Below are 22,328 nucleotides of genomic sequence, written 5' to 3'. Positions count from 1 at the left end.
ATTTCAATAATCCTCATCAACAAAGAAATTACGGTCGTGAGCCATAAAGAAATATTGAGAAGCTAATTATAATATTTTTATTATTTATGAAGCTCTTCAGATTTTGCTAACGTTAACTTATACAGTTACCCTTTGGCTAACAATGATAAACCTAAGCTATGGATAGTATAAGTAATTTGGCTCCTTTCATTTTCGTGTGATATGAACAAGTGATTTGTTTTTTAACCTTTCAGTCGTATATATATATATTTTTTTTTTATATTTAAGTGTTATGTGACTTAGAACGAGCCTAAAGATATTCAATTTACCACGGTGGGGTAACAATTGACAAATTAATCCAAAACACAGCCGTTAAAAATAAAAATAAAATTAAGGTCTTTAAGATTGTTTTAACACCTACCTTGCAACAACAATGTTACCTTTATTGATGAATTTTCCCAAAGTACCCATGAACTTTTGAGAAAACTACAAGTCACAGCCCCATAAACCATAATATACTTAAAATGTTCGTCATGACTAGAACCGTTGCGCAAAACTATCCATTGTTTCATAAATTGTTCTTTAAGGTCGTAATTCCTTTCTAAAGGGAACTTTCCATATACCTAAAATGTTAAAAATACCTCAGCTGTCCTGTACTTATTTATTTGTTTTTCTTTCTATTTATTACCTTATTAAAATCAGGTGTGATTATTTGTTTGTATTACCGTATTCTGTTTTGTTTATTTCAGCTTAACTTAACCAATCAATAGTTTGAATACTTATGAAATCAAACGGGGTGAAGCCCGTGGGTAACAGATACTTACCATAATTAAATATTAGTTTATATATTTCCATCGTAAAAGATGAATTTTACTCGTAGATCAATAATTTATACTGAATATCTTGCTTTCTCACCTTAAAATCTTTAAGTTTCTCTCAGTCAAAACATATTAAAAATGGTTACGTTTTTTAAGATAACTGTTCAAACTCTGCTCTTGTTAAAACATAGCGTCACACATAGTGCCCACATAGTGTCAACATAGCGTTTATCTTGTTGAATTTCATCGTCAATTGACAGCCCTATTACAAGTGGCATCCAAGTTCAGAATCGATCTAGCAAGAAAAACATGTTTTAAAGGACATTTGAAAGGTTTTATGTTTTCAGGGTAAATAATGGAAAACCTATTTGAACCCCATAAACCCCTTCTCCCCAGTCTGATCATTATGGTTCAAAAACTCTCTAATAAATAAAGGTTTACACGTTGGATGATTTTTACTCGATTTATCGTGTTTACAGACGAACGAATGATTTCGTGCCACTGTTTATGAATTTGAACAAAGTGCTTTGGTGTAATAGTAAACTAGCCCTTGGTCTAGGTTGTCGTGCTACCTACGGAAATAGCTCAGTAGCCTAAAATCGTAGGCATGTATTCCGTACCACACTCAAAAAGGAACTCTCTAAGAAGATTCGAATCAGTGAGTCGACTCGCCCTCAGCGCGTTTCGCTCACAGCCACAGCCACAGCTTCAGTCTTCAGTCGCGCTTCCCACCTCCTACTGAACGCTCGTACCCAGTTGGCTCTCATCACCGCGATGTTTGCGATGTTTCCGTCTCCTCCTAGCCTCAGATAGACGGAGGTGATGTAACGGTGATATGTATCGGACGTTGATATGTGCTTGTTGGTGATTATGTGTGCCCTGGCGCTGATATGGGATGCAACGGGAGCGGCAGTCACCGCTGATAACAGGACTCCTGTGATAAGGGGCGACTGCCTCCACGAGGTATGCTGGTTTTGATTACGGATGGTCATAACAGTTTATTTGTGCTAATATTTGGATTTGGGTAATTTCTTGTTCAGCTTTAATCCCTAAAGAGATAAAATGTTAAAATTGCAAGCTTTCAGGTAATATATAATTCAGTAGTAACATTTTTGTGGTATTCGACCTCCTTGGTTGTTTAATATCCAGGACTCGTAATTAAAAAATACATACTATTTATTACACACTATACTTAATATTAGGTGCTATAGACAAAATTGTCGATATGAAGTTGACATTTCGACGTGAACGCTCTGCATAAGGGTTGGAAACTATTTTCAACTACAAATAAGATTTCCTACCTATGCACTTGACTGTGATTAATGATCCCTTTATATTATACAGCCAATTAAATGTAAGTGGGTTATATTAAATTTACTAAAGAGATTTCCAGTTGATGAAACAATGCCTATTGCCTGGACAACATTATTACTCAGTTTTGGCAATCAGGACTTTTATTTAATATATATTTAGAGTATTACATCAAAGAGTATACATAAACAAGTGTTGGAACCTAAATTTTTATTAGACATTCAAAATAGCACCAAAACATAAAAGTTGTATAAAGAAGTTACTATTTTATAACTTTTTTAATTACTAAAAATGCAACATGTTTTGACCTGGAATGGAGCATGAGTGGTGAATGAAGTCAAGTGGCTTAACTTTGTTGTTTTGTTAATGAAATCAAATTATGCTCAAGTCAGGAATAAAACGTGATGATAGCGATAATAGACAGTAGTCAGGTCCGGTTTCAAACTGTCAAAAAACTATTTAATTTTCCCAAGATCAAGATCAAACCGTCTACCTTGATTTTAGGAGGGTTGTATAACCACTTCAATAATTAATACCTGTATGGCCATTCAATAATTTCGTATTGAATAAAGCTAATATTAAAATATAATTTCGTCATCATTTTTCAAGGATGTTTTTTCATTCTCGGTAAGTGATGAATGTGAGTTCAACATTGACCTTGAAAATTTCTGGAATAAAGTCTACAGGAAACAACCTGATGTAACTTCAATTAGGATAATTGCTTTGTTAGCCATCCAGGATAGTTAGTTGGCTGTTTATGGGGAGACGTAGGAGTTGTTTGAGTAACAAGATATGGAAATTAGTCAAGGGAAAAGCTTATTCAATGGGTATAATCACCAATTTCCTGATTCATCACTACAGCATTTTTAATTGCCATACAACACAAGCGTTTAAAATGATCAGTATGTGCTGTATCGTTAAAAAGTTATATTTTAAACTTATTTATTAATATTGGAAGGATGTAGTTTTATTGCAGGGACAATTGTCAATAGTATTTTCTAATTAAGTATATTTTAGTTAAGAGCACTGTATGCTTAAGTATAAAATGACTTGTTTCAGTTTGTTTAAGGGTAACTCTTTGTATCCTTAACACTTATCTAACTAGGGCGACGAATTTCAAGCTAAGCCTCTATTTTTATTTGACAAGACTTCCTGCTCTAAATTCGTCTTAAATAATTTGCTTAATATGTACATTTTTGTAATATAATGAGAAGTGATCATTAATATTCATCTTGATGTTTACTTAGTTAAAATGCTTGTCAACTAAATTAACCTTTTGATCAAGTTGATTTATTAGAAAGATTTTTTATTTGCTGTTACATTCAAATATGAAGAGAAAATGGAGCTCTTAGGTAGAATCTTGTCTTACCTCGATAAAGGCGGATCTTATAAGTAAAAGATTACACTTAGCACCAAAAATGTGAAGGCGATTGCAATTAAAAGGATTACAAAGTCATCCACTAAAAATGTCAAATAAAGTTATTAAACTCCATCCTTTAAATTACTTAATGAGCAATACATTAATAAACAATACATAACATCTATAGGCAAGCATGTTTCTTTAAAACCTTTTTTCTCAGCTCGTGTGCATCGCAGGGAAAATGCATACTGTTATAAAGATATTTTCCTATAGATGTGTAGAATCTCTTTAAAAATTAAAATAGGCTCAAATATAAGCACAAAAATTAATTTGAAATTTAACAAAAATTCACATGGGCTTTATGGGTTGCCATGCTGGTGACGAAATAACAACGAAGCATAAACAGAAAATCAAAACAACTGGAATAAATTACAATCACATGTTTTATTTACATCGTGGGGTGAAAATAGAGAAGCCTGTACCTTTGACTTACAACTAGACATTCCATACCTATGTTAAAGCTGTCACCAGTTTTAATTAAATTTGTTGTAGTTGATGTGTGCCACCAATAGATTGTGCTGATCTAAATGACTAATTTCTCTCGAATACACGATGATTTTTACCAAATCAAACTTATTAATGACTAATTAAGAGCTATAGCAAACTGTTATGACCCATCAACTTTGTCAGCAACAAAAATAAGTTAGAAAATATAATTTTAGACACGCATACCGTGACTGGTTCACATAACTACATGTTTTTAATAAAAAAAAATGGCGACAACTGGTCCATATAAATGGAATGTCTACTTCAGTATCCAATATTCAATGCGGGTACATTACACATTTTTGGTCGGGTTTTCGACCACTGGACGACCGCTAGTTTAAATTTAATAAGCAATGTATCAAACAGATAACACCCTTTACAAATCAAACAAATTGTTGAGATGTATAAGGCTTGTCACTTCAGCACTTGGAAGATATTTAAATTGTTTATCATACACATCTTATATTTCGTAGCTATACAAATGTTATTGTATTAAAAATAGGAAGAAATAACTAACAAGGTCATAAGTAATAAGGCAGGCGCAAACAATGCAAGCCCATTAAAAATTCCCTTTAATCAAACCTTTACAAAAACAAACACTCAAAGAATCGCTGCCATTGACCTGCTAAAACACAAAAAAGGCTACTGGTGAACAATGAACTGGGTGGTTCTGAATATTTAAAGGCGTTTCAAATAGTCCGTACATATTTAACCTTTGTCATTCAACTTCATCACTTTAGTTATGACTTTTTTATAACTTTTGTTCGTTAACTATTGTACAACAAATAAAACAAATGCTCTTCATCGTACTGCAAATAAAGTCTTTTGAAAACTTTGAAAGGCGTAGTGAAAGGGAATGGAAAAGAAATGTTTTCTTTGCATTTAGATATTTGTATCTTAAAAGGATTTTAGGAAAAGCACTTTCGCAACACCTCGAGCGGGTCTTTCTATAGCGGGACCATTACACTCGAATGGTGGGTGGGGTGACTTAAATAACAGCGGTCATGTAGTGTGTGGGGTTTAAAATGTCAATTAAAAGGGAAGGGATTGTAGCAAAAATTTTAATTTTAAGGGGTTCTATTGTAAATATTTATTAGAGCATTTCTTTGTAAAATATTTGTACACATATTTTAAATAAAAAGCTTTCACAAAACAGACAGATCTTTATAAATTTCTTTCGTAGTAACGAATTTTACATATAGAAACTACTTAATAATAATATAATAACATTAATAACTACCTACCATGTACTACTACCAATACCAATGTACCAATGTGTTACTACTATGTAAATGTAATATATACTTACTTTTGTATATATAATAATTTAATACTTAATCTCAAAGTTAGGGTATTATAACATAACAAATTAAAACTTATTAGTGTATTAATTTAACATCTTTACATTGAAGTTTGAGGTTATTATACAGTACAATGTATTAACCAAGCCAGTTTTAATTGTGACACTTTAGGTCCTTTAGGACTTACAGGCAACAAATAGTGGGGATATAAATCATTGACTATATAACACACTAGTAGTGTTATATAGTCAATGTATAAATTCACCACTTGACTTTTTGTCTCTGTATTGTTTTGGTTTAATTATTCCTAATATTGTTTTCTCAATACAGTGTTAATTAATTTTTTACCAAAGTAGACATCCCTTAAATACAGTATGTAACGTGAACAATTTAAAATGGAAAATTAGTTAATAAATCTACAATTTATTTACATAGTACCTATTATTATTAAATATTTTCACAGTTAAACTTGCAATAAGACACCTAGTAGTAAATGACACCTTTACTGGTTACTAAATTTAAAATGTGTATGATATTTTTTTTATAATTCGTTGCACATCTTTCCTTTGTGTACTTTAATACTTTTACTTTGATACTTTTCAATTGTATAAAGGGCGACCCGTAAGAAAGTAAACACACAAATTTAATAGTTTAAATGAGTAAATAAAACAAAAATAAGGACAATATTCCTCCCGAAAATCGCATCATTAACGAGATATCCGCCATATATATTTTTTTTCATTTTTCTTGCTTTTCACTTTTATCTCAACCAAAATTTAAGATATGTTTATCAAATTTAGTTCTAAGTCAGAATTTAAGAAAGCCATAAGATTTTAAAAAAAATCTTTGAGTAATATATTATTGGTTTGAAAATGGTGGGGTGGTGGAATGTCATTTTTCATCAGTAAGCCTAATCAATGGTACAAATGCAGTAAAATTGTTATGACTAGTATGTAATAGGCTACATACCTTAGTCCGTCTTCGGTCTTAAATTCTAGGGACTAGGAGACTAGTTTCGGGTCAAAGACCCATTATCAAATCAATAATCATTGTCAACATCAAATCCATATATAAATCCCAAAGTACCCATGAACTTTTGAGTAAACTAAAAGTCACACACCATATACCATAAACCATATACTTAAAATAGTCATGACGAGAAACATTGCGCAAAACTATCCATAAATTGCCCTATAAGGTCGTAATTCCTTTCTAAATGGAACTTCCATATAGCCTATCAGATACCTAATGTTAAATATACCTCAGCCGTACTTATTTGTTTGTTATTCCCAAGAGTTTCTCTATAGCTTCTCATATTTGGTCCCTCGTCGTACAATGGTCTACCCGACGGCCTGAAGGTTGTTGCATCTAGCAAAACATTTAAAGAAAAACTGTATAATGTTATTATACATCGATGGTAAGAGTAAGACTGAAGACGGACTCAGGTATATAACCTATTATATATTCGAAAATTAGGCTCGGCAAAAATTTTCAGGTTGTAACTAGGGTCAGTTTATTTAGCTCGGTCATTTTATTGAAAACTTAGTCAAGTTATTTTGCTAAGTTTGTCCTACTGGTTGTATACGCACATTAAGACACAGAAGAGTGTCACATCTCTTGACAGTTTATTGTTTCTAGCATCTGAAATGCTTGTGCTGTGTTTATGTGTAATATATTTAATACATTAACCACCATGACCAGTTACTCATTTCCTAAATTCCTGTATCTGAAGTTACCATGAATAGGATGAAAATTAACTAACCTAAATGGCTACTTAAGTCCCCAGGTGTGACGACTACGGCAAGCAACCCACTCAAATGTTTTTTTTTTCTAAATTCCCAATTTTTGCGATGTCAAACTTCTTCATCATCCCCCTTCTGAACCTTTACACATGATTTCCTGCCTTTCCTCTGCCCTTATCACTTGTGACCTCCGCCCTCGTTTTCTGGACCTCCACACTCCACACACGCCGCGGAATACGATCTCTGATTTCACGTCTGTTTCCCCGAACACTTGACACAGGTGTGCTTTTGTCACTCTGGTTCATATTTATACGTCTGTCGCTCACAGTGTCGTCACGCCAGAATCGCCAAGTTCGAGTTCGGTCTCGTTTCAGAACGTTAAACAAGAACATTTTCTTTGTTTCTTTGTTTCCACGGGTTCGGGGAAAACAAGTGACCGCACGTGAGAAATTCACTGTACTTCTTTTGTAGTCTGATCCTTCGGTTGGATTAAAGAAACAGCTAAGACGTAAAACGCTACGAATATTAGCCAATGTCTTTGATATACATTGCATTCGCCCTGCTTATTCGCACATGCTGCACATGTGTGCGTTGCTGTCTCAATTTGAGGTTAAGTCGGCTGCACATCATCAAAAATCTAATCCACTCGAAGTTCCTGGTAATATTTTATCATATTCCCATGCCAACTTAACCTTCTTAACCCACTTAACCCTAATTTTACAAAATGCAGTTACGCGTTAAATATGAAACTATTTATAAAAAATAAGATAATTTTGTATTTATTATTAAATAAATCAAGAAGCAAAATAACTCGTTGTTTAGAAATACTAGCGGTTACCCACCGGCTTCACCCCGTTTGAAATGAACATAACAGAATACATTAATACAAACAAATAATCACACCTGATTTTAATAAGGTAATAAATTGAAAGTATAGCAAACAAATAAGTACAGCTGAGGTATTTTTGACATTAGGTATATGGAAAATTCCCTTTAGAAAGGAATTACGGCCTTAAAGGGCAATTTATGAAATAATGTATAGTTTTGCGCAAGGTTTCTCGTAATGACGAACATTTTAAGTACCTATATGGTTTATGGGGGTGTAACTTTTCTCAAAAGTTCATGGGTACTTTGGGATTAATATGGATTATTTGCATTAAAAGTAGGACCAACCATAGATTCCTCTTATTTTGAAACATTTTTCAAAACAAACTCCATAACAACTCTAAATTCACTTAGGGTTATTTCTCTTTGATAAATCCTTTGAAAATAATCTAACATCAGCTTGAAAGCTTCGTATAACCTTTCACCTCTGCATTCACCATACAAAAGGTAATACACCTCGCCAAGTGAAAGGATAATTTAATATCAGCAGAATACGCAGGTGAATGACAGGGACACTATCATTACCATGTAACCCCTCATTACTGTACTCCACGGCGCTCAAACCATCAGCAGTGATTGCTTTTGTCATTTGGGCACGTCATGATCCTATGAACGAGCAATTTCGAGTATAAAATGGACCAAAGCACTCAGTAGTTGCCCCCTGCAGTAACGCCCAAATTGCCTTTTTTAGCTCCCTAACCGCCCTTTATCCTTTTAGCTTAACTGCGCATTTAATACACGATTGTTTTTACACTCTACTTTTCCCTTGAGTCCCCGCCCAGCTGTTTTGCTACTTTGTGGAACAGCGGTTTTTGTTGGTTTCGTGTTGAGAAGATGGTGCTTTGTTGGTTTGGAAAATTTGAAAGTTGGATAGTTACAACTAAGAAATGTTTTTATTAATTTACGTTTGAAAAACTTAGTAATCTATTCCAAGAACGTTTTATAAACGTAACTGGGAGGTGTTTATATAACATAATTTTGTTCTTAGCGTAAACGTTCGTCCTCATACCAACCTAGCCTCAATCTATAAAAATCACATTAAAACTTGTTTTATTGTTTAAATGTTCCTACTTCAGAAAAATTACCTATTTAGAAACGTTTTGTAAAAACGTATTTACCCATTTTTATGATTTTTTTTATAAACAAATCAAATGAACCAGAATTTGGTTATTTCAATCAACAACTGGTTTTGGTTCTGGTTTTTATTTACGAACTCGATGTAAAACTTAGAAACTTGTCCCTCAACTACTTCAGATCAAATGCTCCAGTTGAAGTTTCTGGAAGATGTCCATAATTAAGATAACTCCCCAACTTTACAGATAAAGTCCTTAATAAAGGGTGAAATTATTTCCACAGTGGTTGTCGTCGCGGCCAAAGACTTCACAAAGACAGACGATAATGAGATGTTTTCTGACATCTCGGACTTGTCTAAGACGCTTTCTTCTTGTTTGTGTTGAAGATTCAAAGCTCATTGTTAAATAATAATGAGTTCCTTGTTTATTTCTCCTTCTCCTTGGTTTCTCCATTGACAGCTGCTCTTGTCAATACGCTTCAGATCAATGAGGCAATGAGAATATAATCTAGTGAAGACCTAATTGTCACCTACTTGGTTGGTGGTACCATGGCATTAGGATTGATGTTTAGTAAAGTTGTCACAATCATTTGATTATTGGATTAGGCCATGTATCTGGTCCAATATCTTATCAATCGTCAATGTTATCAGTCTTACATTATATTAACAATATTCTTGTGGTCTTAGGTAGTACAATAAGAACATAATGTGGGGTTAAGGATCCATTATCTACTTGGTTGATCTTTACCCTACCAGTATAGTTTAATTAAGTAGGATAAGGTTATATGAATCATTTAGTTATAAGATCATATCATTAGGAAGTAATATTAGTGACAGACGTATAAAGTTTTTTTTTGTAATACCTAGTAATATACAGTATTATGGTTATTATTATTTGTTTTCAATACGAGTAACTGCCGAAAGGTCCGTTTTCTCTTTACCTAAGTTGTTTACATTTGCAGTTTTTGCAAACTGCATAGTAAATTTAAAATCATAGAATGTTATTCGGGTTTATTATTTTATATTTGTAATACGTTTTTATTCTTTTATTTGTAGAATATTTATTCAAATAAATATCCCCAACTTACATCAGAGAAAAATCTGTTGACAAAAATGTACTTTTTGGGAAAACATTCTTCCATTCAAACCTATGTTCCCAAAGCTTTAAATTTAAAATATTTTAGTTGTCATAAAATATTGCAGGTGTCTGTATTTTGCGATTCTTGGTGATTTCAGTATTATCACACAAATTACAAAAGAGAAAATGTCGTATAGAACTGGTGAATTCATTTTCTTTCCAGTTAAAATGTTTACGTAAAGATGGAAGCTGGAAAGCCCTTCAACAGACGACGCTCCAAGGTATGTCTCTCAGATTAAAAACATCCACCGCTCGTTGTCCCCCTTCTACTGCACCCCTAAACCACCCCAGGGCACTACAATCTCCCTCAAGAGCCCCCTTCTTCCATCTCCCGCTCTCCACCCCTTGGGAAATCGAATTGACTTGGTAAAGAAGAAAAATTGGTCCGCAAAAGGTTTTGAAATTCGGAATACCTAAAAATAGTTATTCCACTAAGTTCGATTATGCTATAAAATGTTTCAGATTAATTTTCGTTTGCGTTTTTTTATTTACAGAAGGAGATGATTTTTACTCACAAAATTTGACTGTTATGACTACTCTAGAAGTAAATTAATTTTTGTTTGGGTTTGAAAACCAATTAGAGTTTAACATTCATACAGGTAAAATGTTTTGATTTGGGACATTTTTGTAATATACTAATAGCCAATTGGATTACTATTGGATAATTTACTATTTATGCTTAGTTTGCGATTCCTGCACCCGGTAAGTTGAAGGTTACCGCTTAAATCATTTGCAATACTAATTATTAGAAGGATTTAAAATGTAAATTAAATGGAACCCAAATAGCAAAGGAAAACAATATTCGTCCTACTAATTGGCCATATATTTTAGTATAAAAATTCTACAGTAATTTGTACATTAATATATAAATTATATAAAATTGGAAAATATATTCTTTTGTACATTGAGTAAACACATAGGTAATGAAGATAAAGTTAAATACTTTTAAACATTCACTCTGCCTCTACACGTCAGTAGGCCTAATCTCACAGGCACACAATCCTTAGAGGAATCTATTATTGATTGTAAGGTAAAAATTGAAGAAGATTCATTAACCTTGGTTAGCTTCACTGATGCAATCCTTGGATCGATAAGTTGACACCATTTAAACCATTTTATCATGATTACCTGTATACCGGCAAGACAAACACCCCTAATTACCGCAATAAACTGAAAATAAACGCACATTTCCTTCATTAAGTCCTCACAATTTCAGCGCCAGTAATGTATGCAGTCATTGTCTTCTGACATTGACACTAAGGGCCGGATGTGTGATTGTGTGTGTGTATGTACGTGTGCGTGTGTGTGTTTGCCCCACCCTTAGTCATTACCTCGTCCTGATTGGCCGGACCACCTAGGCACTAGCTACAAGAGCACCTGCCTTCCGCAGCTTACTTAATTGCGGTGATATCTTAATAGCTCATCTCTCTCCGACACTCTGAGAGCTTTTGTTTATTCCTAAAGGGTTGATTGCTCTGGTTGGTCGCTGTAAATGTCACTGTAAAATATAATTAGGGGTTTTTACACATTTATGGAGTTTGTGCTTTGTGTGGATACGAAAATGTATCTGGATTAAAATCTAGCACATTATAACTAAGGGAATTCTTAAGATACGTCTAAAATTACTCGGTAAAAATTAATAATGACTTCGTTGAGAATATCTGTCTATATTTTACTATGGTAAAGTGTTTGTACGGTACACGATCTAAAAATTACTGTTCAAATAATAACCACATGGGGATATTTATTCTTTAAAGGTGAATTGGGTCCATCATTTCTACATGTTAGTGGAAACAAAACTCCTTTATAACTTTATAAGAACGACACCAAAACCTTTAACATTTACACATTAATAAGGGGTTTAAATTTACTATTGACTTTGTCGATGCAACAAGATCGCTCGTCCAATTTAAAATTTAGGAGCACTGTTTTATATTGAAGTGAGTTTCAAGTCCTTGAGGAATTTGATCGCAATTAAATGTGTTTTTATCTCTGGATAAGATTTCCAACGTTTGCTTTACTCCATGGTTATATTGTCAACGGGAAATCTATAGCTTGCAACTAAATTACCTTATATGGATTCAGGCAATATAAAGAAATAAGTAGTACGTAACCAAATGCACTTTACGTATTAAAAGACAGGAAAGTGCTTGAAAGTTGTCTATAGTTATTCCATAAGGTTGACAAATTTACAAAGTAGTATGATTCATCTGTATCGTATTTTAATAGTAAGCATAAACTATTCTATGAATGGTTATTCACGGTCTTTTGTGTTTCTGTTGCAGTGTGTTCCAAGATGTAAACAGCTGACTATAATGAAGGATATCACCTGTTGTGACTGCATCACTATGTGTGTAAGTACATTGATTAATGTTAATCGCATAACAAGGTTATGTTACTAAAATCAGGTTGTCCAGCTTATGATTATGGCCTCATTTGCCATCTCAACGTTAATGTGACAAGGTTAAATCCTATAATTGACCATGCCTCCCTCTACGTTAATTTCTAAATAATTCTTCAGCAAATCTTTTTAATTTGATTATTGTACAGAGTCGAGCATTAAATTAATTAATTCTTAGCTGCAAACGCGTCTTACAGTTTTTTACATTTGGTAATGCACAGTACGTTTATATCTAATTAAAATATTTTTAAAAAAGTTTCAATGTTTTAAGCATAAAAATAAGACAAGCGTTTCCATCACAAAACAGCCTCGAAACGAGTTTTTTTTTAACATAATATCTATATATATAATACGTGAAGCCGTATTTTGTTAACGCAACTCCTCCCTTATTTGTGGACCAATTTCAACGTTTAAGGTGTCAAATGATTCGTCTCAATATTTAGTTTTGCAATAAGGTTTCAGAATTTTAAATTTTCTACTCTTAAGGGCGTGAGACCCTCTTAAAGGTCGGGGTTTCCCCATAAGAAATACATAGAACAAATTTAAAAACAAAAAACAGCTGTTTATAAAAAGAAACTCACTAGCTTTTTGGGAGTAAATATTAATGTTAGTAATATTCAGTAGGTTAAGACCAAGTTAAACAGTTAATCAGTTTTGTTGAAAGATCGGAAAATGCCTGAAGTTCAAAGAAGAAATATAGAAAACGGGAGGAGGAGACAATACGCATAAGATACCTTATTATTATTATTATAAGGTATCTTATGCGTATAAGGAGAGTAGAGAAATAGAGGCCTGGTCTAACAGATGGGTATCCATCCAGATACACATTTACTTGGTGAGATGAATAATATTGGCCAGTTCTGCTATGCAACTTACTTTGGAAGAGAAAAAATATACGAAGCACATAGTGTTGTCACGGTGGTAAAATAAACTTGCCTAATGTCAGATCTTAAAATGAATGTATGCAAGAAATTTTTGACAGATCGAGATATTTCAAATTATTTAGTGGAAACCATAATATTGCCTTGACTATGATAAGTTCAAGTAGTAAGATTATACCAAATCTTGGCGGACCTTATGTTTTTATTGTAAACTTTTGTATTACTCGCTTCACTTCAATTGAGGAAAAGCACAAATGGATTGTTTACTTCTAGGTTATGTTGCCAGTTCCTCTGACAAACTTATACAACGTTTTTTGACTTAATTCACCAACACAATCCAGACGTTTCAAGTAAAAAATAAGACGTTTCAAAAACTCATTTGCTATTGAAAATTTTAGTGACAATATTAGACATAAGTGAAGGAATTAGTGTTTATGTATTCAACGATCGAGTAGTTACAGTCGAGTTTATTTTTATGATTCAGGAGAGGCAAATAATATACGCTGTTCAAAAAGAGAAAATGAAAATTGCTATGCAAATCTTATAGCTACAAGAGTTATCCAACCTATTTCGACAAATGAATTCATACTTTCAAAACTTTGGGACAGGTAGGCCTATTAAGAGAAACCCCACTGAACAACGTGAGAACGTTCTGATGCGGGGCATATAGCCTACCGTGACTGACAGACAACCCAATACGGTAACCAACTTTCAATGGTGTCGCTGCTTTAGCCTAATCAAAGCAGATTATGGCTTTCCAGTTGATAACCCTGGGTAAAAAATGGAGCACTTAAATGGTTGATATCACTTCACTTTTCAGAATTCTCTACGGAGAAAATTTGTTTGATTAGGGGGATGTCTAGGCAACAGTTTTCTTCAATTCTCAATGCTGGAAAAACTTTGTTGCAACATGTTAGCTCTAATTGAAGCAGATCGTTTAGCATTCATTTTAAGTTATCAGTTAAGTTTAACTCAGTTGAGAGCAGAAATTATGTTGGTGAACCTTGACGACGCAAATAGAGATATTTATAATTAGTTTCTAACAAGTGTTTAAACAACTCTAAGATGTAACTAGAAATACTCGAATTTAAGCATAACGTTTTCCTCGGCGTTATGTTTCATACTATGCGGCTCATTGAGCCGCACGGGTTCTCTAGTGTACTACTATTTTATGAGAAAATGTTCAAGCAAAATTGTTCTGACTTAGCTCTATGAATGTTCCTCAAGCAAATTTATCAATGCAACATTTTATTAATTTATTTTCTTTCGAAAATACAGTTCGCTACACAAACGAATTTTGAGTCCAATGGAATGTTACTTTTTTCTACCGACAAAATGATACCTACCTGGAAAATGTACTACAAAGAATAATTATAATATTGTCTCTTCATAAATTCTACACCAGACTTCTTACCATTTGTACATAACTATTATATTTGCCAATCAAGCAAGTATAAGTTTTAGAATTGCAGCTTTTGTTCTCCTAAAGAGACGGTATGTAATATCACTTATTAATTTATACCAATAATAAATTGTTTATTATAACCTTCACAGAATCGACATACCTCTCTACTTAACTATTCCTGTAATGTTTTATAACATTTTAATTTGTATCATATTTTTTCTTAAATAAAAAAAGATTGTATCATATTTTATATACACGCCTTTTTAAGGTCTTAGCCGGATTCTTTTGCAACAACAAATAAGTATTTGCATCGGAAATCCTTTAAAACTTGCTTTAATTAATTTATATACCGTAACGAAGTAAATGTAAGCACTTTGACTTTTTATGTAAAAATACATAAACAGCATTTATTACCTGCTAAATTGCCTCATGGTTTACTGGTTTACTGTACAGAATTTCAATGATAACCTTCAAAATGTAATTTTCTATAGCTCCTCTACACTAGTATTCATTGAAATCCGACTACGCAACATGACAAGTAAATATATAGATTTTTTTCTCTAGATTTTAAAATAATTTAAACTTAAAGCTTATAACCTTTTTATTAAACCCAAATAAAAACGTTGAATGTTTCGGTCAACTGACCTGTCAAACAACAGGATTATCGGTCAAGTGGTAGGTCACACAATATCTTAAAGCTACACGGTTAAAACCCATACCTACCTCTTTCCTCACAGAGTTGAGTAAGGTCGAAAAAACATTCCTAAAAACTAAATGGCCACTTTGTTGCACAATGGTTTTACCAAAATTAGAGCCTCGGCCAAGTCGGAGGTCCTAATTATTGGCCACTGCCAGAAACATTAGCAGGTCCGAGGTATAATTTCAGGGATTCACTTTGTCTTCAATGACTAAGCAGACGTAGGGATAATTACAACTGTGTAGAGCGGCGCTAGTTGTCAGGTGGACGAGCAAATTTTGTAAGCGCCTCTCTGTTGAGATATTACGTAATGTAAATTTGTAAGATGCAAAATGCCTTAAAACATTAATAGAGTTCAGTATTCCCTCACATATCTATGTTAAATGGTAAGATTGTAACGTTTTTGACCATAAAAAGAGAGGTTCATATCTGCATTTGGATACAGCAAGTAGACATCTAATATTGTTCTCATTAATGACTTGACTACGTCAGTATAAGCACAACCGATGAAAATATCTCGTATTTTATAATTAGGCTAGGAGGACATAGTTTCCTTGCTAATGCTATTTTATTAGGCAGCTTTTTAAAGGGGTTTTCAGCTTTTAACCTTACGTTTACCTATCCAGATCGGGCTTTGAGAACTAATAGCGTATCAAGAAAAGTTATGGAGTGACCGAGTGAGCCGGTGCAATAAATAAATAAACTGTACTGAAAACTTTGCGTCAGTACCTGGGCTTGAACCCACGATGTAGCTGGCTTGGTGTCGTGCTACAGGGTGAGTCGTCGACTCAAAATCTCGTCTAACCAAAGTTTTCATAATACAACATTTTATAATTGAGTGACTTGACCCACTGATCTCCCAAGTTAATCATTTGTCGTCCTGATACAGGAAACAGCTTGTGGATCCTCGAAGATAGACTCTAACCTTCTGGAGGACAGAATCACCCATCCTCAGACTCCTCTGTGCTCCTGTGATCCCGCGGACGTCGTAGGGCGAAGACCCAGCGTCCCCCGTAGGACGAGAAGACGTCCCTCGAGGTCGCCCATGTTGAAGGAGGCTGCTATTATCGCCCGGAGCGTCGGCTTGGAACTGGCACCTCGGGATATAGGATCGGACAGCAGTGATGTAACTACTTCTAATGAAAAGGTGAATATAGATCCAGGAAATATAGGCTATATCAGATATTAATAAAGGGTCAATTAAATCATTTAAAAACAAGCAAAATCTACTAAGTATGCTATTTGACTGCATCGATTGAAAATGATTGACTAGAAATGAAGCTTATTAAACAGTTACACCTTATCCTTAACAACATGCCTAACACACCACAACACCTTATAAGTTAATATAATAAATATCTGAATCTCTAAAACCCTATTGGGCTCAAAAACCCAACGTGATGAGCCGGTCTGATAATAAATAAATTTTAAAGTTGTGTTTCTCAAGAAATAAAAAAGTTTCAAACATATGCAGTAACAAATTTCGGATTTTTAACTAAATGTCGTCAAAAAAAATTTACGCTATTAATTCGTCTAATAAAGTTTCAACTAGCCATTATATACCGTTATATTTCCGTAATGCCTAAAGTTTTGCTTATTGACTTGATTTTTTACCATACAAGGGCAACTATTTTTAAATTTTCAGTGTCATTATAAATTATTAAAATAATGAAATACTTTTATTAACAACTCGTACGTTTACTCTACTAGGTCGAATTAAAGCTGTTATTCGTTAGGTAAAAAAAATCATATTATACTCTTACTTATTCTTGAGCACTTTTGTTTGAGACTTGATTATATTACACTGTTTTCTATACAGTAACTAATTCCTCCATCCCCATTCCAGGTGGTACTCCGGCTGGTGTCCTTAGTTCCAGAGGAGGACTCCCTGACCGCCGTAGTATCCTGGGACTCGTCGTCCCCTAGTCTGTCCCCTGGCACCCCCTGGTACCTGGTGACCTGGGAACCCCAAGGGGGCGGAGTCCGGGGAAACCTCCTGACAAACTCTACCTCAACTTCGCTTACTCTGTGGCCCGATAATGTATATCAAGTCCACGTAAGATAGCAACTTCTTTAACCTCTAACTTTTGTCATTCTCAAGAAACGTCTTAAAAGTACAGTTATCTAACCAGAGATGTGTGGTTTGAGACTTTCAATTAAATCTTTCTTTTGAGTTTCTTACATATAAAATAGTATTTGTTTCGACAAAAACAAACAGCTGAAAAGGGAAATTGTATACACCTTGTCATTCTGTAATCACAATCAATTAACTAGAAGAATACGGCTTTGCTCCATACCACACAACAGTCAGCCACTCGAATACAAACACAGCTGCATATGTTTGCATATACGAATGGCAAAAAGCGCTGAGTTTTGTTTAGAGCATAGTCCATACACATTCCTTTACTACTCCTGTACATCATGATTCTAAGCATATTCTAAAGTATCTCAAAAATAAAATTTAGAAAAACACCACAAGATCAAATTCCAATTGTTTTCTTTGATTTGGCCTCATACAAACTAAAAGAGGGGTTTTATTTATTTTTTTAATTGAACATTATTTTTTCGCAATCTGACAGACTTTAACCCTTTCTTTCCAGGTATCCTCCGCCAGTTCTAGGACGGCCAGCTCCTGCCTGGAGGTCGACACGCACTACGTCGCTACCCTCGCCCAGGACGTCACCCCGAGGGTCGTCCCCTGGAGGGTGGAAGTCCTCGGAGTCACGGCAGCTGTGGTGTTGTTCCTTGTAGTTCTCGTATCTGTCACTAGATGTCGCTCATCCTCGAAACATTGTGATCAAAGCCACCAAGATTGTGACCGATACAAACGTAAGTAGTTTTAACTCATCATCCTTGTAAAAGTAATATGTTGAATTCATTATTGTTTATTTCATGCAAGGCATCTTTTAATTCTTTGACAAAGGAAATCGTTGTCGAACAAGTAACTGCATACATTGAAACCTTTTCTAAATTTGTGTTTTAACTCCAATGGTATTTACCTTTTTCAGTTTGGAGACTAACTAATAAAATTACGGTAAATGTTCTAAAGATGATTGTCCTTTAACAGGAACGAAAAGGCGAAAAGGATCATAACCAACACCAAACGAATAAAACCTGATCAGTATCGATGCTTCAACATTAGGATTAACACTGAATAAAATATGTACCCAGACATTGAGATAAACAGTTACTGTAGTAGAAACTGTATAGAAACATTTTCGATAAGTATTAAAAAAATCTGCCTAAAGAATATGATAAAAACAACTTTATCTATGCGTTGATATCGACGTAGAACAAAATATACTCCTTAACATAAAGGATTAACATAAAAACTCATAAACTATTTCAAATATGTACCTAAACATAAGATAGATATTTAAACAGTCTAAAGCTATACTTTTGGATGGACATTTTTAAAAATGTGTACCTAAAGTTTAATTCAAAAATTAATTAAAGTCTGTTTCTAACCTTATTAAAACCAATAAAATCACTACCTAATTTACGATACTAACAAATTAAAATATACTAGTGTACCTGTTGCTCGAATTCGAGCAATTGCGAAGCATTACATGCGACTCAAAGATTATGGAAATACTCATGATCTACACAACAGTTAGATATAATCAAAATCTTTTGTAAATATCTTATCTTTTTTTCAAAGAGCTGATCTAGTTTTTTTAGTGTTTTAGTGTAAAAAAAACATTAGCCTCTTTCTATTTATTTTACTTGGTTGTGTTCTATGACTTTTTCTATGTTTCAATTGTTTGCAAATCGGTTATTTCAATGATTGCCCAAGAAATGTAGCACAGTGTTAATTCAGTTTTATTTTTAGCCTATATCAAATTGTCCAGGATTTCTCGCTCTTTTCCATTGTAATAATTACACCAACCCAAGTTTCGTCTACAGATACAATATGCTAAAGAATATCACCTACGTACAATCTCCAAGAAGTGGTAAAAAAAGGCAGAAACCAACCCATACAATAGATACCGGTACCTAAAAGTTAACTCCATAAAAAATAATTTTAAAAGTTACTGTGATATTAGGATTTTCCACTGATTTGGTAATAGAACATTATATTGCAAAACATGACACGATGCAGAAGAAAATCAATTTTAAAATCCATTGCAAATACTGTACTTCATTTTGACAAATTCAATAAATCACAATTTTAAATATTAACAGCTGTTGCATTAAAGAGTAGTGTAGAATTATGCATATGGTCGTAATGTAAACAAATCTGAAGAGGCAACTTTAAAGGCTTCTGGGGCAGAGCCCCTAGGGAATTTACCTCTTTCCTCTTTTGATGGCTCATCTACAGACTAAGACCTTTCTTTAGAGACCCCTACCAAGTTTCTGCGCCTAGCCGTTCTCTCAAATTAGCTGTGACAAAACCCCCGTTTTCCTCCATAAGAATAACATGGGATGGGAATTTAGTATAAAGGCCACGGGGGCAGAGCCCCAAGGGAATTCACCATGTTTCTCTTTTGATGGCTCATCTACAGACCAAGACCTTTCTTTAGACACCTCTACCGAGTTTCTACGCCCAGCCGTTCTCTCAAAATAGCTGTGACAAAGAAAAACAGTTTCAAATTAATATATAGATACCTAAATTAGCATGAATAATTTAAACTGTACCATACCTGTTGGTAAAATCGTATCAGATTTCTTCAACCAACGTTACAATTTGACTTACTCGAGCAGACGACCACACAACACAATAAGATAGTCTGGTGAATGAGACAATGATGAGACTGAGAATGGGGCCACCATGCAACAATCGCATGGGCTGATGAGAACAGCGCATATACTGCCTCCCTGTTCCGTTACATTGCTCATATTATTACAGTCTAGTACTGTGACTATATTATACGTCAACGTTGGCAATGTGAAGCATTGTGATGTCAGCAAGAGTAATTTATAATGCTCAGTTTTGTTTATGTAGTTTTGTTTGTTGAACTATTTCAAAGTTAAATTGTGCACAGTTATATTGAACGATTTCTTTTGTGAGTTGAAACGAAATGTTTCATAATTTGAAATTGCATTCAGGTAAATGTGATTAGTATTGCATTTTTGTGATATATTGCATTTATTGAAATATAATACGCCGTTTAACATTGTTTTTCAAAAACCACCCTTATATTGTTAACATTTACTATGGGGGTCATTACTGGGACTATAATATAATGATGACCAAATACATCTAGTCGAAATCAATCGTCATTCTAACATCGTGTCAATTAATTTACAGTCTTATAAATGGTCATAGTTTGAATGAAGATCAATCAAAACGTTATAGAAGCCGTATTTTTTATATTCGTATCCAATGAATAAGTTCTATTTGCAAGAACTACCTACATCTTCTTGATACTAAACATGTTTAATCATTGCATAAGCCTTCATAATAAGCCAGTTTCAACTTTAATTCTTGGTAAAAATCAGTTAGCTGCCTCCAATATATTTAAATACAGGCTGGGCTAGGTTAGGATAGGTTATTTAATTTTCAAAACTTATATTTATTTTAATAGTGGTATGTATGATATGTGGAAAATTTAGGCTTATATTAGGTACGTATATGAAATACCACAGTCTTTTTTATATTTCTATTCACTAAAACGTGTTTGGTCATGATCTTAAAGATACTATATTTTACCGTACCTTGGGCGTGGAATTAGTATTATTAATCTATAAATTAATAGGCAATCATGTTTCTTTAAAACCTATTTTCTCAGATCATGTGCATCATAGGGAAGATCTACGCATACTGTTGAAAATATATTTCCTGTAGAGGTGCAGAATCTCTTAATAAATTAAAATATGCTAAAAAAATAAGCACAAAAAATTAAAAAAATTAACATTGACATTAGTAGGCAATCTCGCTTGTGAATCGCCTCCATACCCAACCCATTAAACTAACATCAGTGTTGCAAATGTCCGCTATCAGTGCAGTATTTACTTAGCGTTACTCAACGCTAACGTCACATATAACGTAACGTTTGATGTTGCAGTGTACCCGCCTCCCGTCACGTTACATCACGCTAACGTCACGCTATCTACAGAACACCTAGCGTAGCCGGACCAGCAGCAAGCAGCATACCAAATAATAGCATAAGCCACTTTGTACTTATTTGTAAATAAATATGTGTACACTTATAAGTTTGTTTTAGTTGGTTACCCAAAACTGTAGTCGTTTTAGGTTATGTAAAAGAAAATATGATTAATCACGGGGTTGTTAATCTATCTATATATTAATAGAAAGCATGTTTCTTTAAAACCTTTTTTCTCAGCTCGTGTGCATCGCAAGGAAAATCTACGCATACTGTTGGAAAGATATTTTCCTGTAGATGTGGAGAATCCCTTTAAAAATTAAAATAGGCTCAAAATTAAGCAAAATTAAGCTTGCAAAATGTGAAAAACCTGCAGAGTTCTGGAATTGTTTAAAAAATTGTGAGATTATAAGTAGTAAGAGAAATAGTGTGCTCCCCCCTGATTTAGATATTAACAGAATAAATGAATATTTCACCAATATGGGATCGGGAAAAGATATAGATATTGAAATACTGAATATATTTCAAAAAGATAAAAAACACGGAGATAATGATAGGTTTAATTTCAAACTTATTACAGAAAATGATGTTAAGGAGGCAATGAACTCGATAAAATCAAAAGCTCTAGGTGCTGATGATATATCTATAGAAATGATCAAATCTGTTAGCCCATATGCATTAGGAGCAATTACACATTTATTAAATATGAGCCTGGCCTCTGGTGTTTTTCCTAGCAGTTGGAAGA

General features: G+C 33.7%; 1 protein-coding gene across 1 annotated transcript; it reads left to right on the top strand.

The window, feature by feature from the left end:
- Positions 1-1,527: 1,527 nt before the first annotated feature.
- LOC128987336 (uncharacterized) lies at positions 1,528-21,683 on the top strand. Its single transcript, XM_054408125.1, has 6 exons — positions 1,528-1,760; positions 12,438-12,506; positions 16,426-16,683; positions 17,383-17,592; positions 18,137-18,365; positions 21,545-21,683. The coding sequence occupies exons 1-6, from the start codon at positions 1,650-1,652 to the stop codon at positions 21,607-21,609; spliced, it is 942 nt and encodes a 313-aa protein (XP_054264100.1). The 5' UTR covers positions 1,528-1,649; the 3' UTR covers positions 21,610-21,683.
- Positions 21,684-22,328: the final 645 nt, after the last annotated feature.

This window comes from Macrosteles quadrilineatus, unplaced genomic scaffold (genome assembly GCF_028750875.1).
Source record: "Macrosteles quadrilineatus isolate MER2022 unplaced genomic scaffold, UCM_ALF_1.0 Scaffold_2__2_contigs__length_208266976, whole genome shotgun sequence".
Taxonomy (NCBI): Eukaryota; Metazoa; Arthropoda; class Insecta; order Hemiptera; family Cicadellidae; genus Macrosteles; species Macrosteles quadrilineatus.
This window is presented reverse-complemented; position numbering and strand designations above follow the sequence as displayed.

Coding starts and splice junctions, on each gene's coding strand:
- LOC128987336 (XM_054408125.1), top strand. CDS start 1,650: ATGTGCTTGTTGGTGATTATGTGTGCCCTGGCGCTGATATGGGATGCA. Junction 12,507..16,425: donor GTGACTGCATCACTATGTGT/GTAAGTACATTG, acceptor GTCCTGATACAG/GAAACAGCTTGTGGATCCTC. Junction 16,684..17,382: donor TAACTACTTCTAATGAAAAG/GTGAATATAGAT, acceptor TCCCCATTCCAG/GTGGTACTCCGGCTGGTGTC.